The sequence below is a fragment of the Triticum dicoccoides genome, chromosome 4B (genome assembly GCF_002162155.2).
Source record: "Triticum dicoccoides isolate Atlit2015 ecotype Zavitan chromosome 4B, WEW_v2.0, whole genome shotgun sequence".
In the NCBI taxonomy this organism is placed as follows: domain Eukaryota; kingdom Viridiplantae; phylum Streptophyta; class Magnoliopsida; order Poales; family Poaceae; genus Triticum; species Triticum dicoccoides.
Genome location: NC_041387.1, coordinates 671,785,943 through 671,803,582, shown reverse-complemented (window position 1 = coordinate 671,803,582; position 17,640 = coordinate 671,785,943). Strand labels below are relative to the sequence as shown.

General features: G+C 41.0%; 1 protein-coding gene across 2 annotated transcripts in view; it reads left to right on the top strand.

Moving 5' to 3' along the window:
• The first annotated feature begins 1,474 nt into the window (after positions 1-1,474).
• LOC119292241 (CCR4-NOT transcription complex subunit 1-like) overlaps positions 1,475-17,640 on the top strand; it is a 19,223-nt gene continuing 3,057 nt past the window's right edge. For both annotated transcript variants that reach the window (XM_037571076.1, XM_037571075.1), the window contains exons 1-44: positions 1,475-1,612; positions 2,521-2,824; positions 2,928-3,156; positions 3,255-3,594; positions 3,680-3,793; positions 3,866-3,994; positions 4,076-4,252; positions 4,340-4,531; positions 4,839-4,976; positions 5,483-5,605; positions 5,692-5,936; positions 6,450-6,553; positions 7,153-7,247; positions 7,334-7,570; positions 7,771-7,968; positions 8,168-8,261; positions 8,371-8,468; positions 8,565-8,710; positions 8,790-8,898; positions 8,980-9,126; positions 9,384-9,431; positions 9,502-9,630; positions 9,718-9,948; positions 10,044-10,202; positions 10,296-10,381; positions 10,464-10,569; positions 10,647-10,742; positions 10,860-11,012; positions 11,323-11,499; positions 11,596-11,825; positions 11,911-12,028; positions 12,115-12,231; positions 13,224-13,268; positions 13,789-13,866; positions 13,956-14,072; positions 14,673-14,799; positions 14,930-15,030; positions 15,353-15,457; positions 15,573-15,653; positions 16,017-16,163; positions 16,249-16,377; positions 17,017-17,064; positions 17,212-17,358; positions 17,452-17,513. In XM_037571076.1, the coding sequence (XP_037426973.1) occupies positions 1,511-1,612; positions 2,521-2,824; positions 2,928-3,156; positions 3,255-3,594; positions 3,680-3,793; positions 3,866-3,994; positions 4,076-4,252; positions 4,340-4,531; positions 4,839-4,976; positions 5,483-5,605; positions 5,692-5,936; positions 6,450-6,553; positions 7,153-7,247; positions 7,334-7,570; positions 7,771-7,968; positions 8,168-8,261; positions 8,371-8,468; positions 8,565-8,710; positions 8,790-8,898; positions 8,980-9,126; positions 9,384-9,431; positions 9,502-9,630; positions 9,718-9,948; positions 10,044-10,202; positions 10,296-10,381; positions 10,464-10,569; positions 10,647-10,742; positions 10,860-11,012; positions 11,323-11,499; positions 11,596-11,825; positions 11,911-12,028; positions 12,115-12,231; positions 13,224-13,268; positions 13,789-13,866; positions 13,956-14,072; positions 14,673-14,799; positions 14,930-15,030; positions 15,353-15,457; positions 15,573-15,653; positions 16,017-16,163; positions 16,249-16,377; positions 17,017-17,064; positions 17,212-17,358; positions 17,452-17,513 (6,158 nt within the window). In that variant the 5' untranslated portion in view covers positions 1,475-1,510. The remainder of the gene's footprint in view (positions 1,613-2,520; positions 2,825-2,927; positions 3,157-3,254; positions 3,595-3,679; positions 3,794-3,865; positions 3,995-4,075; positions 4,253-4,339; positions 4,532-4,838; positions 4,977-5,482; positions 5,606-5,691; positions 5,937-6,449; positions 6,554-7,152; positions 7,248-7,333; positions 7,571-7,770; positions 7,969-8,167; positions 8,262-8,370; positions 8,469-8,564; positions 8,711-8,789; positions 8,899-8,979; positions 9,127-9,383; positions 9,432-9,501; positions 9,631-9,717; positions 9,949-10,043; positions 10,203-10,295; positions 10,382-10,463; positions 10,570-10,646; positions 10,743-10,859; positions 11,013-11,322; positions 11,500-11,595; positions 11,826-11,910; positions 12,029-12,114; positions 12,232-13,223; positions 13,269-13,788; positions 13,867-13,955; positions 14,073-14,672; positions 14,800-14,929; positions 15,031-15,352; positions 15,458-15,572; positions 15,654-16,016; positions 16,164-16,248; positions 16,378-17,016; positions 17,065-17,211; positions 17,359-17,451; positions 17,514-17,640) is intronic.

Below are 17,640 nucleotides of genomic sequence, written 5' to 3'. Positions count from 1 at the left end.
TTAGAAATTTCCCCATGAAAAAGTAGATGGAGATGTATGCAGGAGATGGTATCATCATAAATGCTAGAATCTACGGGCTTGGCATTATCACGTCAAAGGAGAAGTAATCATCACTACAGTCGAGCTTATCGACCAAAAATGAAGCGTTTTATGGGAGGCAACCCATATAAATAAGGTAGATGAAAGAGTAAGTTTGTTTTGTTTTTGCCATTTCAATAAAGACTGTTGAAGTTTTTGTTTGAAGGAAAATAATAGAAAAAGAGTCGCTACCGAGCACCGACCGACAAACCCTAAAAACATGTACAATTTATATCAGAGCTCATACAATGCAAAAAAAGGGACCAACGACCACCCTTCACATTTGTCAGCTCGCTTCTCATTTGAAAGAGCCATCACCGCGACATTTTACTCACTGCCATGTCTTTCGGCAGGGGGGACCGTAGCCATCCTACAACCGTTGCTCCAACCTAACACCTACTTAGCCCTTGCCATTGCCTATCAATGCCAAGGGTGTCACATGCCCTTGCCTTCTACTTACCGTCATTGCCATTGCCTATCAATGCCAAGGGTGTCGCATGGAGCAAGAAAACCACTTTCAAGGCTTACTTAGCCCTTGCCATTGCCTATCAATGCCAAGGGTGTCACATGCCCTTGCCTTCTACTTACCGTCATTGCCATTGCCTATCAATGCCAAGGGTGTCGCATGGAGCAAGGAAACCACTTTCAAGGCTTAGACATACCATCAACCTGGAAATCTATACGGAAACCAAACCAAATATAAATACTGTCTTCAAAGACATATATAAAGAGGGAATCTACATCCCCTATCCCCCCCGCATCCGTCGGCTCGTTTCTCCGATGAGCCGATACTCCCGCGAAGCCTTGACCAGCACACCATTTCTCGACAGGTAGCTCACCGCCATGCCACATCGTTTATCCACGAGTCGCCATGTAGCGTAACCTAACTTCTACCCAACCTCTGACCTCCCACCCAGCACCCATCGTACCTCTGTCGGCATAGGAAGCATGGAGGGGGGTGGGTTCACAAATAGAAAGGAAACTAAATACGACAATCCACGATCCGACAACAAACATGTATGGAAGTTTGTACTCGCCGAAGACAAACACACCAAACTCTTTCCTACACAATAAATGCACACAAATACACACACAAAGCCAAAGAATGCCCTCGAGCCTATCTATCCACCATATCTGCATTGGAGCCCAAAATCGGTTGTGCAGCAGCGACCGGCAGAGCCGTCGATCCCCCGACGGACGGCCAGGGATCGAGTGGTCGACGCAAACCCGGCGTGACACACGCCGGTCGGCTCCGATGGATCGATCGATCCATCGGGTGCGATCCCGGCTATAAACAACACGAGGGCCATCCGCCCCTCCGCCATCTGCGCCTCGCCCTCGGAGACCCAACAGCGAAGGCCATCAGCCGACCCCCAGCCCCGCTCTCGCCCCCCGCCCACGCCCGCCCGCCGCGGCGCTGCCCGCCGGCGAGATGGTCCCGCTGAGCCACCCCGGCGTCGCCGCCGAGGTGCGGCTGGTGCTGCAGGGCGCCACCGACGCCGACCACGAGTCCGTCCGCCGCGAGCTCCGCCAGGTATATAAAACCCTAGACCCACTCCCCCCCGCCGCTTGCCCGCCGGCCGGTTCAGCGCGCCCGATTCGCCCCTCGCCCGCCCGGATCTGCTCCGCCGCGCTTCGCGTCAGCTAATCTTACTCGCCACTGCGGTGGCGCGTCCCTAGGTAGGAATCGTTGCTACATTCTCGGGTCGGGTGACCTAGATTCCGAATCAGTGGCGTGCGCAGCGTCCCCTGGGCCAGGAATTTGTCCAGTCGCGATTGATCTCCGTATGCAGGTGTAGGGCCTGCCTGCAAGCCAGAGCACCTGTGCTAGGGCATGTTTGCCCGAGCTTACAATTCCTGGCAATCGGCCAGCACGCAAGCCCAGGAGTCCGCCTTGTACGCGGCGTGCTGCTGCTGATTCCGAGAGGCCGTTTCGCGGAATTCTCATCTTGTCACTACCGTTAGCGCGCAGCAAGGCGACAGGATACGTTTCTACTGTAATTAGTAAGCAGAATAGAATGGGAATTCATTTCCCACACTTGGACGCTCCTAATCGGGCTAGTTTAGTTGAACCCATCATGTCAATGCTCGCTATACAAATTGCGGGCGGCCCATCTGTCCATTTGACATATGTAGAAGGATTTGGCGATAGGGAACGAGATGTGCCAATGCAGCACCTGGGCTGAGAGTGCAGCATGTGGCGCTGCCGAGATGTGGGATTCCGTCTCCGCATCAGTCGCGGAACGTTCTTAATTGCAGACAAGGCATAGTCTTGTAGACGGGTAGTATAGGCATGCAACAAGCAACTCGCGGCCTTTGTGAACAATCCGGCAGTTTACGAGAGAAATTTATTGCTCCAACCATTTCCGCGTACGAGCAAAGTACAAAATTAAATCCGAGTTCGGTGCAGGTTTTCTGATATTTATCTTTCCACCTTTGCAGTTAGTTGACTATGGTCACGATGGATGTCTTTTGGTGCTTCAAGTCTGTTTGGATGAAGTGCTGCTGAATGACAGGGAGGCCAAAAACTTGCAGTTGAAGCATGATCTTTTGTCCGCCACTTTCAGATATTGTCTGGATAAAACATACTTTAGTACTTGTTTCTGTGAGGCACTGATGCGGATGAAAACTGCTACTGATGGCCTCCTGGAGACTCTGTCGAGTGCACTGGAACTCTCAGCAGCCGAGAAAGTCGGTATTGGTCTTGCGCTGTCAGATTCTGATAATTCAGGCATGAAGCTAAAAGGTGAACAGTAGGTGGTGAAGTTGAACTCTGTGTTGAGTGTGTCAGGGTTGCTTCTTCTATTTTCAGTTGTTCGTTGACATCTACTTTATTTTCATTGTTCCAGGGCAACAATTTGCAATTGCCCAAATTGAGGAGTTGTCCTTGAATCCTAATCAATTGGTATCAAATAATCAAATTCATGAAATCGTTGTCTACCTTCACCAGACCGATGGCTTGACAAAGCATATGGATACTTTTAGTAACATTGCTTCTCTTCTAGAAGTTGGACAGAGTCCTTTTTTTGCTCCCATCCCCAAAGAGCAGTATGATGTTCAGTCAATAAATCATTCAAGGTGCTTAATCTTTCACTAGCCAAAACCTATACGTTCCGGTTCAACTCATGTCCATTTGATTACTTACATATTACCCCCTTATTTTCTGTGTCATGCAGACATTTGGAGATGTACTTAGATAGCACGAATGATGACTTTGAGTCACTTCTTTCTGAAATTGGGAAAGAAATAAGTATGGCGGACATCGTAACCGAGTTGGGTTATGGATGCACTGTTGACAGCACACAGTGTAAGGAAATACTTTCCACTTTTCAGCCTCTTGATGATGTGGCAATATCTAAGTTACTTGGGGCAGTTATTGGCACTCAAAATAGTGTCGCAGAGGTCCATAACACTTATGCAACCTTTGTATCTGCTATTCGAAATACCCACTTGAGTGAGTCACCTCAATTGACTACATGGAACACAGATGTTCTTGTGGATTCAATCAACGAATTGGTGAGGCCTTACTCATCGTCATGCTGTATTCTTTTCCTTTGCCTCACGCTTTTACATTCTAACTTGGTTGTTCTTTCCCATGTAGGCCCCAAGTACTAATTGGGTGCATGTTATGGAAAGCCTTGATCATGAGGGTTTCAGTATTCCTGATGAAGCAGCTTTCTGTTTACTGATGAATATATATGGCCGCGCTTGCAAGGTTATATGTGCTAATTTTCAGGCATTTCAACAGACACACATGCTCAGCTGACAAATTTCTTGAATAATACAGGATCCCTTTCCGCTTCATGCTGTTTGTGGGTCAATGTGGACAAATACAGAAGGCCAGATATCATTTTTAAAGCATGCAATTTCTACCCCTGCTACTATTTTTACATTTGCACATAGTTCAAGGCTGCTGGTACTATTTTCGTAACATGTGGCTTTACTCATGACAAGATCGCGTATAATTCATACATCTAACAGTTGTAATTTCTTATAGGCACTTCCGGACTTTGCAAGTCTTGGTCCAGGTAATCATGCTTGGTTTTGCCTTGACCTTCTAGAGGTTTTATGCCAGCTTGCTGAAGTTGGACACACTGTGTCGGTGCGATCCATGCTCGAGTATCCTTTGGGACATTGCCCTGAACTCCTACTTGTTGGTCTTGGACACATCAACGTATGACTTTCTTCTAGTCCTGCTTAATAAGCTACATTCAGTTTAATCATTTTACTATTGTTAATTCCCACATGCTCTGCTATGCAGACTGCCTATAATCTCCTCCAATTTGAAGTGCTGTCCTGTGCATTTCCTGCTATTCTGAAGGACACCACAAAGAGAAATGTGGTGAATTATCTATGGCATATTAACCCATGCCTCACCCTTCGAGGATTTGTTGATGCTCATTCTGATCCAAGCTGTCTCCTGAGAATTGTGGATGTGTGTCACGACCTGAAGGTTTGTATAGACACAGTAACATTGACAGTTGTCCAAGTTATTGTTGCAACTTCTTTAGTGTTAATTTTATTTCTGGAAGTTAGGGGTAATATTGGGCTCTTTACAACTACAACAAATAGTAAGCTTTTTCTGAAGAAAGAAACCATTAATGTTGCTGGCGTACCTTGCACGATGATCACACCATAAACTTCTGATATAGAATATTTGGTTATTGGCAGTTTGGCACCATTTGAAACTGTAATGTTGTAATGTTATCTCAATATTTTGTTTGCGTCATTCATTCAAATTTTATTTCCATTTGAAACAGATCCTTTCTGCTGTCCTAGAGTCCACTCCATTTGCATTTAGCATTAGATTGGTGGCTGCTGCTTGTAGGAAAGATCATAGCCATCTAGAGAAATGGCTCACTGAGAAGTTAACTGTATACAAGGACAGTTTTGTTGAGGTAATATGCATGATTATATGCCCTAAATTACTATCTCTTGATGATGCATGTTTAGTCATTTTCCATACTTGTTGGGGAGTTTTAAATCTGCTATTGTATTCTTCAATACTTGCCCCCTTTTTTATTAGATCTCGTTCTAGTACGCGTGCAGTATTGAACTTTGATGGCTATGTACAATTTCTTGATTTTTCATTTGCAACTGCTATTATTAGGTTTCTCATAAAAATTTCTTTTGAATCAGTACAGTATTCATACTTTACAAACTGTGATTCAAAGTGTTGTGTTCAGATGTGATTAGACAGCGTTTATACTTTATATGTATTTGTTAAAGTGTGATTCAAAGAGTTGTGGTCAAATGTGTATATTGAGACTGTTTTCTTTCAACTTGAGTATATTGGGACTGTTGATGTCCAAAGCGACAAGTAAAAAACAATGAACGTAGTCTTTTCATTGCCATCTAAAAGTTTTAGTTTCCCCTATTTACACTTCTGAGCTCTGACTCCCAGGAATGCGTTAATTTCCTTAAAGAAGCTATGAACGCCGCATCTTATGCGGTAGAGGGTACCACGGAACAACCTCAGGCTAGTGTGGTGGACATGTACTGGGAAGCCTGTCCTCCCTTTATAAAGGTTCGACCAATTCTTGGTTATTGTGCTTCTGCAATTTGTTATTAGCTCTTTCTGCGAGTTGTAAATATTGTCATGCGCATTTGCAGGTTCTCCAGTCTCACTTGGGACAGCTCTTATCCAACCAACTCGCGGATGAACTAAGGGACTTGTGTGCTCTGTATGAATCGAGAAATCAGGGTCCTGTAGCAAGGGACATCCCTACCTCGGAGGGAGGTTCAGATGATGTTGAAGTAGAAGCAAATGCGTACTTTCACCAGATGTTTTCTGGACAGATAAACATTGATGTGATGATACAAATGCTCACTCGCTTCAAAGAATCTCCAGATAAGAGGTGCATTTCTGAGATCATTTTGAAAATGACCTGTTATTGCCTGTTTAACTCAACTTGTGGTTTATATAGTCACATAGAAACACTGCAAAAAACTGTATGCAAAGGAACTTATAAGCAACTGATGGTAATAAGCTGAAGTGTTGGATATTCATGATTATAGCTGACCCAAGCATGGAAATACAATATTATTGTTTTCTTTTACAGTGTAGGACATGATTTAATTGAACCATCCTGTCTTTTAGTTATCTGGCTTTCTAGAAATTATTGTTATTTTAACTCGTTTAGTTCAGTTTGGATAGACTGCCCGTGCAACATTGTTTGTTTTGAGAAGTTTTCTGATTGAATCACTGACTGCATGTATTGCCTCCAAAGTTTGTTTGCCTAGTTGTATGAGATAATAAACACAAGCCACTAACTAGTATGCTCTGTTTATTCTCCAACCTCGTCTAGCATAGTTTTTCCTGCACTGATAATTGTTGGTAAATGGATTACAAGAATGTTATGGATTTCCAGGGAGCAATCGATTTTTAATTGTATGATCTCAAATCTGTTTGAGGAATACAAGTTCTTTACGAAGTATCCGGATAAGCAGCTTAAGCTAGCTGCTGTGCTATTTGGTAAGTATATCTTCACTCTGCTACACCTTCATAAGACATTTATTATATTGAATTGATACCTTTCTCATTAAAGCACCGTTTTCTGGTTCCCTATCTTATTGCTTAAACTGCTCGTGGCTTAGCTGGACTTAATATACATAATATTTTTCCACAAGTACAGATCCACTACCCAGTCTTGAAAATTACAGCTTGAAAGGGCTGCCATGTTTTAGGCTTTCACCGTGTTAGATATGGTTAAAACAATTCACACATGCTTCCATCAAGACCTTATCTTACTTTGCTATTTGATGCTACCCAAACAATACAAGCTTAGGTTGCATTTTGTTTTTATGGGGGTTATGATAACTCTCTGACTGCAAGATGCCCACATGTTCTACGTTATTTCATTACGGATCCATGTTTAGTTGCCTGTAACATACGATTTGTCACAGCAGTAGTGTTCCACACACTGTTCATTTCTGCTACATCAAGATTTGAATTAAGGTTATAGTGGTCCATTAGCAGTCTATGCCTGGAACATGCTCAGCTGAGGTGTATAAGTCATCATCTGCTCCACTCAATTGTGCTGTTGTCTAATCCAATTCCATCTTTTGAAACAGGATCCCTTATCAAACATGAACTTGTGGCCCACCTTGGACTTGGGATTGCTCTACGCGCTGTTCTTGATGCCTTACGCAAGTCTGTTGATTCAAAGGTAGCTCAAATCTGTTTCATGTTGGTGTCTGCATATGTTCACTGATCTGTGCTATCTGTAGTCCTGATCGTGTTATTTGGATGCAGATGTTTATGTTTGGTACGACAGCATTGGAACAGTTCATGGATCGTGTAATAGAGTGGCCACAGTACTGCAATCACATATTGCAGATTTCACATCTTCGAGCCACTCATGCTGAAATGGTCTCTGCAATTGAGCGAGCACTTGCCAGAATTTCATCAAGTCAAAATGAGCCCAACGCTGGCAACTTGCTTTCTACGGAGCAGCTTCTTTCTGGATCGTCATCTATTGAAGCCATGGAGGTAACTCATCACAAAAACTTAAAAGAGGGTAAATAATCTCTGGGGCAACTGTTGAATTGGAACTTAAGGTGGATTGGCCACCAGGAATGTATTGTTTGGCAATTTTCAGGATAATAAGATCCTGCCACTTTCCTACTGTTTTGATATGTTGTGCTGCGACCTAATCCCTTTTCATCATTGACATGGTTGGATTTCTTTAGGCATCTGAACCATCATGGCAGTTAATGGGTACATCTCCAACTCAGCTAGGAAGGACACCTTACCCGTTGCAGCAAAGGCAACCAAGTGTACTTGGAGACAGGTCCAAGATCTCCATTGGCACCTCTCAGAATAAAAGCATTTTACCTAGTCAGCCTTCAGTTCCTCCGGCATCTGCTGATTCAGCCTTTAATCTAAAGGTACTTTTCTAAGGCATCTGGAGGTATTAAAGATTTTCTAGACGATTTCCTGTGACCTTGCCTGTTCATATTTCTTAAAGTGAGATGCTTGAATGCAGTGCTGGTTTCTGATCTTCTTTTCTTCCTTTTCTGTTATTTGTTCAACTTAGCCACCAGTAACTGTCTCTCTTTGACCTACTGTGAAAATATTCAATTGCAGACTACTGTTCCACCTTCTTCATTAGCTCACCCTACGAGCATGTCAAATACTGCTCATTCCACTAGTTTTCTGCGCCCCCGGAATACCTCAACAGGTGACTTGATTACTTGTTATTTTCACAAGAACAGTGGTGATTAGATTTTATTTGTTCTATAATCTCTATGCTGCTGCTCCATGAATTATTTTCTGGTCCTTCTTTATAGTTTTGCCCCGGCAACATTCCTACACTACGGGATTTGGAAATGCTTTAAATATTGAGACACTTGTAGCAGCAGCGGAGCAAAGAGATAATCCAATTGAGGTTGGTATTGGCGTATTGCTATTGTTTTCCTTGGTGTGTGCTCCGGTGGGAGAATACACAATGTGGTTGGGCTAATTGATTCTCCTCTCCATCTAGACTCCTCCATCTGAAGTTCACGACAAGATCTTGTTTATGATTAACAATATATCCTCCTCTAATATGGAAGCCAAGGCGAAAGAATTTAATGAAGTGCTTCAGGAACAATATTATCCTTGGTTTGCACAGTACATGGTCATGAAAAGGTACCATACCCATTCATCTCCTCTCTTATTTGACCAGTTTTTCTAAGTTGAAGCACTAATTGCATGTCCATCTTTGCAGGGCAAGCATCGAGCCAAATTTTCATGATTTATACCTGAAATTCTTTGATAAACTTAACTCAAGATCCTTGAGTAAGGAGATGCTGAAAGCTACATATGAGAACTGCAAGGTTGCGGTCACTTTAACTTGTCTACCTTTTCTGCCTTGACCATAAAACAAGTTTGTTGAACCTTAAGATTTTCCTGTGCAGGTTTTGTTAAGATCAGATCTTATCAAATCTAGTTCCGAGGAACGCTCCTTGCTAAAAAATTTGGGCAGTTGGTTGGGAAAATTTACCATTGGAAGAAACCAGACATTAAGAGCCAAGGAAATTGACCCGAAATCGCTTATTGTGGAGGTACTTGTTTTGTACCAGATTCTGCATTTTAGATTTCTTTGACTGCATACTTCTGCCAAATATTTCTTTGCCGAGTTCAGTTTCTGAATTCTCCCTCCCTTCTAACAGACCATTTGGCCATGCCTGACTTGTTTTGAGTCTCATTTATTTCTGAAACTTGCATTTTACCTATATTTGTATGCATCTATTAGTGGGGTGATTCTGCCAAGTGATATTAAGCAATTCTGCTTGACAATATTTTGAAATTATTATTTCAGGCTTATGAGAGAGGACTTATGATTGCTGTAATTCCATTCACTTCAAAGGTGTGTATTTGCAGCATTCTCATTTGTATAAAACATGCTGCCTGATATCTGACCAGTGCTTGCTCTGCAGATTCTCGAACCTTGCAATTCAAGTATAGCATATCGTCCTCCAAATCCGTGGACAATGGGAATTCTTAGTCTACTTTCTGAGATCTATAATCTACCAAACCTGAAGATGAATCTAAAATTTGACATTGAGGTTGTCAACTTTTTTGGTTAGACTGTCCTGTTGACTATCTTTTGTTCTATTGTTACACTCTATAACTCTTATTATGTGGGATTTTAGGTCCTGTTTAAGAACCTCAGTGTGGACATGAAAGATGTGAAACCGACTTCCCTTCTTAAAGATCGAGGACGTGAAGTTGAGGGTAACCCAGATTTTTCAAACAAAGATGTTGCTTCATCCCAAACCCCAGTGGCTGCAGAAGTCTCATCAGGTGTCAACCCTCCAATAAAACATGTAGACCTGCAGCCTGAGGTCAATAGCACTTCCCGTGCCCTGAGCCTTCCAACTATGGTGAGTCAAGATGGCTTGGGCATGCGTTATCAATTCAATCATGTTAGGGGTTGCATTCTTGTTCTATTATATTTTAACATTTTTTATGCATGCAGTATACTGCTCCTGTTCGTCTCCCTCCTAACAGTATGGTGGAGGATGATAAAATTGCTCTAATGATGCCTGAGCAAGTCCCCTCTCACACCTTGACCCAGGTCTCATCTTCACAAACACCATTAGTATCACTATCGCCATCGCCACTCTCTCTAACTCAGGTTTGCCATGCTATCATTTTCACCCATCTTTTGCTGGGTTACTAGATTTTATATTTGTATGTTATTGTGCAATTTCTCATCTGTTGTTTGCAGCTTTTGTCGCTGATTCCACATGATGAGATACGCTTCAAAATAAGCTCAAAACTTTTGCCTTTTGGCTCACAGTTGCAGTTCAGCAAGTATGTTTGATGCTTCTAAACATAAATATCTGACACAATTTGGATTTGACTGATTAGCTGATAAACGCCTGTTATTCCATAGAATCATGGGCGTGGCTTTGGATAAGGCTATCAAAGAGATAATACTCCCTGTCATTGAAAGAAGTGTCTCAATAGCAAGCAAAACTACAAAAGAAATTATTCTGAAGGTTTCCTTGTATTCTTTCTGAAAGTTTTTTGTCATAGTGAAATTGTTGTTATGTTACTGATATTTTACTTCTTGAAGGATTATGCAACGGAATCTGATTACAGTGCCGCAAATCGCTCTGCTCGTTTAATGGTCGGGACATTAGCTGGAAGTCTAGCCCATGTTACTTGCAAGGTACCTCTTGCTTGTTTTTAAGCCCTATAAGCACTAATGTTCTTCTGTGGTTGTCTTGTGGTTGTTTTTAATCTTTTGTGCAACTTATTATATTATTTCCTTTTCCCTCTGGTGTAGGAACCGCTTCGTGTTGCGCTACTGTCTCATCTCCGAAGCCTTACTCAAAACCTTGCTAGCAACAGCGAAACTCTTGAGCGAATAGTACTTGTTCTGATCAACGACAATTTGGATCTTGGCTGCGCAAGTATCGAGTCTGTAGCGGCGCGCAAGGTAGCTCTTTGACATGCTATCGTGCCCTTGTCCTACGCAGCAAGACAGTAACATATACTTTTTTTATTTGCTGTTTCTTGAAAGTCTAAACACATTTTCTTGAGTTTCCATTCATTATGTGATCTTCTGTAGTCTAGTTCAGCAATTTGAGTTCCAACAGCTACCAATGATTTGCTTTCATACTGTGGAACTGCCTCTTCTCCTTTTCTGATCACCCTGAGCATATCCTCATTACCATTTTGCCAACAATGAGCTACAATGGTGAAGTTGGTGAAGTTCACTGCCAAATGACATGTATGCCATTTTGCAGGCTGTTGATTCGATTGAGGGTGAAATAACTCAATCCTTTTCACAACAAAGGAAGAAAAGAGAGGCAGCTGGTCCTGCATATTATGACTCTTTTACTTATGCTCAAGGTCCATTTGCCCCTGTACCTGAAGTATTCCATACTAAGGCAGAGTCTCCCGCCCAACAACGAGTGTATGAGGTGTAGCACCAGGACTTGAAATTGTCAATTGGAATTAACACGTGATGTTTCTGTACCGTACATGTGACTAGCTGCATCTCGTGTTGTTGATTTCAGGAGTTTGTTCATGTATGGCAGAGCCATGGCCAAAGTGTTGGTGCTGCAGGTTCTGGCTCTTCTGGTACAGCTGCTGTATCGAGCAATTTTGGTGTACCTCGAGCTTACAGCCCAAGTTTAGCACAAGCTTCCAGTGCTTTCTTGTCTGCTCAAACAGCTCCACTTACATTAACTCAGCCTACAGAGCTGGTGTATGAGGAATTAATTCCTGGCGCTGCACAACTTTCTAGGTACACATACTTTGGTACCTTAGTTTTGGAATGTGGTTTGCTCGAGCTGCTATCCCTAGATTGATGAACATCTTGTGCCTCGTAGTGATTCTCCTGCTCAAGTTGGGACCGGCGACTCTTCTGGCTGGCTTGGTGGAACCATTGGCGATGCATCCACATCTCCACCCTTGATGTCTAATGAACTTCCTGCGGGAGGAATAATGGTCAGGACCAACATAACATTTCTTCTTCACTTCATGTATACATGATATATGACAGACTTCTGAAACCTGTTTCAATCATGTACCAGGATTTAAATGTTATGACGCCACCTCCAGCTACAGTTTCTGACAATCTAGGATCTGGTTTACCTGATACTTTGAGCACTGGTGATGCTATGGAGAGATACGAACAGGTTTCACAAAAGGTAATGAAATTTGGAGAGATATATGTGAACTGATAATCAGCAACACATGAACTATCATTCAATTTTTTTATGATTTAATGGCTGCTTCCTATCAGAATGAATACCTAAATTTATGTTCTATGATCCAAAGGCCAACATATAACACAGACAGGTCTGGGTAATAACAGAAAACACCTTATACAAGGAACTAGTGTCTCTTAATGCTGCCAAAGAGCGACCTTTATATGTTTAAAATGTATTAGCTATGTGAGTCAGTAACTCTTATTGTCTTTTAGGACTTGTTATCATATGTTGTATTAATTATATTATTGTCATGTGGAGTTTTTGTTGAATGCATCTGATAATTTATCTTAGTTTCTAACCAAAGCAGCCCTGTTCTTTGGTTGGATACAAGTATATAAACTGGCTCACTAGTCTGGTTCTGCCTAGGCATGTATATGCCTCCACTTTATGCTTTGCCTACAGACTGCCCACACCACACCTAGTTGTGCTTCTTTGTCACCTGTACCATGCTTCATTTTTGTTGGAGACTCTTTAGTAGTTGGTTTGTTGGGTCTGGAGGAGGTCCCCTGTGTTTTAGGTTAGTCACTGTTATTTCTTGTTAAGATTTTTTTTACAAGGTTGAGGGGGGGCATTGATGAGCCACCTCCAACACCCATTTATTTAACAGTAGATAGAAATATTTAGGTTAGTTCCATTTCGAAGATGCAATCACGTACATGTGGGGTTGTCAAGTGGGCCCACATGTCAGTAGCACATTGTTGGTATGTCTTTGTGATGGTGCAGAGCGATCTGCATTCATGTTGTTTCTTTTGTTTATCTATCTAGTGTAACTAGTGTAAATAATATGAACTTACTATAAATCCCGACCTTCTGTACTTTCTGATTAAAAATGCCAGTTCCATGTATATTTAGGAAACTCCAGTAGTTTTTAAATTTCTACATAATCACATATCTCTGTTTTGCTTAACTGATTTGTTGTTGCCCTCCAGCTGGAAGTCTTGATTGCCAAGGATGGTAAAGATGTGGAAATCCAGGTTAACCCTCATTACTTCTACTCTGTAGGAATTTAGTGCTTCCGCTTTAGGCAAAGTGTGGCCTGTGCCACTGCTCCTGTAGGTGTTGTGAACCAAAACAATAGGTGTGAATACTGTGGCAAGAGAAACAATATGTCATCATCCCGTGTAGCAATTAAGTAGTGTAGGAACTAACAATTGTTGTGCACCACTGTGTTTTTAGGCAATATTTGCTGTGAACTAAACAGCTCATCGATCTATCGCTATAACATTTTGTGAAGTTAATCACACCGTGCATGGTTTCATTGTTTAGTACTCCCTCCGTTCCTAAATATAAGTCTTTGTAGAGATTTCACTATGGACTACATACAGAGCAAAATGAAGAATCTACACTCTAAAATGCATCTACATACATCCGTATGTGGTCCATAGTGAAATCTCTACAAAGACTTATATTTAGGAACGGAGGGAGTATATTAAAACTCATATACTTTATCTGATTGTTACTAACCTGTCTTCTTCATTGTATTCTCTTGTTCAGTCTGTTATAGCGGAAGTTCCTGATATCTTGCTCAAATGTGTTAACCGGGATGAGGCTGCATTAGCTGTTGCACAAAAGGTAATCATGGTCATTTTGTTAAGGCAATTATTTATAATACTCTGTTAATTGTTCTTCTAACATATTTTTCTTGGTGTCTTTGGTCTCAGGTTTTAAGAAGTTTGTATGACAACACATCAAATAGCGGTTCTGTCATGTGGTTTCTAGCAACCTTAGTTGCGATAAGAGATGTATGCAAGCTTGTTGTCAAGGAGCTAACAAATTGGGTATGTCTCTTTATGGCATATACCCTTTGTTTTAGTTGCCTTTTTTCCGCTTTCCTGATTTTCCATAATTCATCTTGTTGTGCTACGTCGATGTAGTTTGTTGTTGTTGATCCAAAGGCATATGTCACTCGTTTTATATCCTTCATTGAGCCTTAATTTCATCTGAATGACATGTTTAAATTTGTTATGCTTCTATTTATATAGTTGCATTTGTGTGCAATATGTCTGGTATGTTACGACTTCCCTTTCATGAGTGTGAATCAACCTTTTTGTGTCCTGTGAGATAATTTAGTGTCATGCAGATGTGCATAAGAGTGAGCGGGCTGCCAACAATATTCAGTTAATAAACAACGTACTAACGATACAAATTACAACCGTTAGTTCTGTTTTGGAATTAGCACTTGGCAGAGGTTTATGCCGCATATTTGAACCCTTGTGCGAGAGAGATCACCTCATTGATATTTAATTCTTTGGAACGGAGTTTATCAACTGGGCTCTTGGTTTTCTATGATTTGTTCAATTTGGATTTGTTCCACAGTTGTCAGGTTGGGGACTTCACACACAAGTTTATTAATTGTCTTGTCAATTTTTTGTGTGCAGGTAATCTATTCGGACGATGAGAAGAAGTTTAATAGTGAAATCATTTTTGCCCTTATTCGTTCTGATTTGCTGGATGTCAGGGAGTACAATGTTCATTTAGCAAAGCTAATTGACGGTGGAAGAAACAGTACGTTGAGTTGTTTTGTTTTGTAGTATATAGTACTTCCTCTGTTTCATAGTCCTCACAAATACCTGACCTGTGCCTCTTGTAATTTTCGTCTATTAATTGGGTTGCCAAATGTTTCTTGTCTCCTCAGAGATTGCAACAGAATTTGCCATGTCACTTCTCCAGACATTGATTACTCAGGACTCTGCTAGTATCTCAGAACTCCAGGATGTTGTTGATGTGCTATCAAAGGTGCACTGATTTTCTAAGCTGCTCTATATATTCAGTTGTTGCCCCGTTGGTCTTGCCCCCAGGAGCAGGCTCTGTGGCTACCAAGGACAATTTTTGTATTTTCTGATTGAATATTTCTATCCAAAAAATATTTCTTTTTGCCAAACAAATTACAAATGGTGGACAAGAGCTAAATATTGAATAGTTACTCAAAATGGTCGGACCCTTCCCCGGACCCTGCGCAAGCGGGAGCTACATGCACTGGGCTGCCCTTTTTTTTAGTCGAAATGGAGATCAGATTCAGTATATGTCAAAATCTGGCTCACCCACATTTGGTTTTCAGATTTCAAGGAGGCCAGGTTCACCTGAGTTGATGCAACAGGTGAATGAGATTGCAAGGAATAATGCCAACAATGCTCCTGGTTTTGCTTTTGGGAAGGATAAAAAGGTTAGGCCACATTTAAAAATGATCTCAACTATCAAGTATCGTTTGTTCACAATGTGTCTCGTAGCTAAACGCAGTTGGTGACTCGATTGTGTCTACATGTCTTGCAAATTTGTAGGTTTTACCTAACCGGGCAAACAAAGAGGAAAACAGTGTTAGTGATGCCACTGTAGCTGATTCTGTTGGTTTTCAAGACCAGGTATCTTTTGGAACTCGTTCAGTAGCATAAACTATGAATTCTGCAATATTTACTAGAACTTTGTTCTGATTCACGTGAATCTTGAGGATACAACAGTAAGATTTTTCTTTGCTATATGTATGCTTTAGATGCTTATTTTGTGTTTCTGATACCCCCTTATTTCTACATTGGATAATTTGGCCTTTAAATTGACTTAAGTAGTGCCTAACCATAGTACAAATTTGGTTTAAATCGGTCATCTGGTTTTGTTGCCATAATTTATTCTTACGGTGTAGAAAAATATCAGTATAAGGTCCATGTTTACACATCAGAATGAATTGTATATGCTAGGAGGTTTGATGCATTATGTTGGTTGATTCACAGGTTGCACACCTATTTTCTGAGTGGTGCCAAATATGTGATCATCCAAATGCTAGTGATGCGGCCTATAGTCGTTTTGTTATGCAGTTGCAACATATTGGCCTGCTGAAGGGAGACGAATTCACGGAGCGTTTCTTCCGAATTCTCACGGTGATTATTTTACTCATAGATTATACTGTGTGTGTGTGTGTGTTCCTTTTTTTGTTACTTTCATGCTAATTTTTTAATCAATCAGGAACTTGCTGTTGCACACTCTCTAGTCTCTGAGCAAATTAATGCTCCTGGTGGATTGTCTCAGCAGTCATCACATATATCATATTTCCCCATTGATTCATATTCGAAGCTTGTGTCTGTGGTGATAAAGGTATCTATAAAATAATTATTTTGTACACATGCTCCATATTACTTTGGAGTCTGCTGTGTATGGTTTAGGATTGTTATAGGATGAATATGAAAATTTTAAAGGTCCATTCTTTTTGTAGCTGTCAACTTGTTATGTTTGTGAGCAAGAACTGGCACGTGAATAATGTCTCTGCTAATTAAACAGAAAATAAAGAGGCTTTAGAGGACCAAAATGCAGCGATCGATTTATTTGCCTATCATGTACTCTTCCCTTGTTTTTTTTTTCCAGTGACATGTCTTATAACTTGATGCATATACCTCAAGAAAGAGACTCGAGTTGTTCATAATGATTTATTTTATGTATGTATTCTGCGAGTTATGTAGCATTCTGTTTCTTCAGTACAGTTGAATTGTTGCTTGCCCTGGATACTGTCGGATGTTGTTTTTCAAGTATGGATTATTTATAGCAAATTTATCCACACTTCCTGTTGTGTTAAAAAGTTTACTTATAGCTAGCCACAAGGGATAACTTCAAACGTGGAAAGTTATGTTTGTCAAAAAGATTGTTGAACTCACAATTTTTTTATGGCATGCACAGAAGATTATGCTCGCTAATCTCTATTATCCTGGATACTAATTCCTCTCTATTATTTGTCTTCAGAATTGTTCAGTGGAAATAGGACCAAATAAAGGCAGCCTTCTTCCCAAGGTCTGTATCTAGAAACCAGTGATAACCTTTTGCCCCTATACTAGTTAAAGAATGTAGATTCAGATTCTGGATTCAGAAGTTGAAGTTCAAAAATCTTTCATGCAAATTACTTGAGTACTGAAGTTAAATTGTTTTCAATGTGTCCAGATATTGTCAGTGACAATTAGGGTCATTCAGAAAGATGCTGAAGAGAAGAAAGCTTCATTTAACCCCCGACCATACTTTCGGCTATTTATCAATTGGCTGAATGACCTTAGTAATTCTGAACTCCATCATGATGGAGCTAATTTCCAGGTACACATGTTTTTAACGATGTATAAACTCTTATTGTACCAGGAACTATTTATTGCACCAGGAGGAATGTAACTTCTTTTTGGTATATATCAGGTTTTGGCTGCATTTGCAAATGCATTCCATGTACTGCAACCCTCGAGAATTCCTAGCTTGAGGTTTGTCCATCACTTTTGGCTTATTAATCTACTTCTCCTATATCAATATCTACATGCTATGTCATCTGATATTTCTGAATCATCGTAGTTTAGGCACCATACAAGATTGTTAGTTCAATGTGCTTTA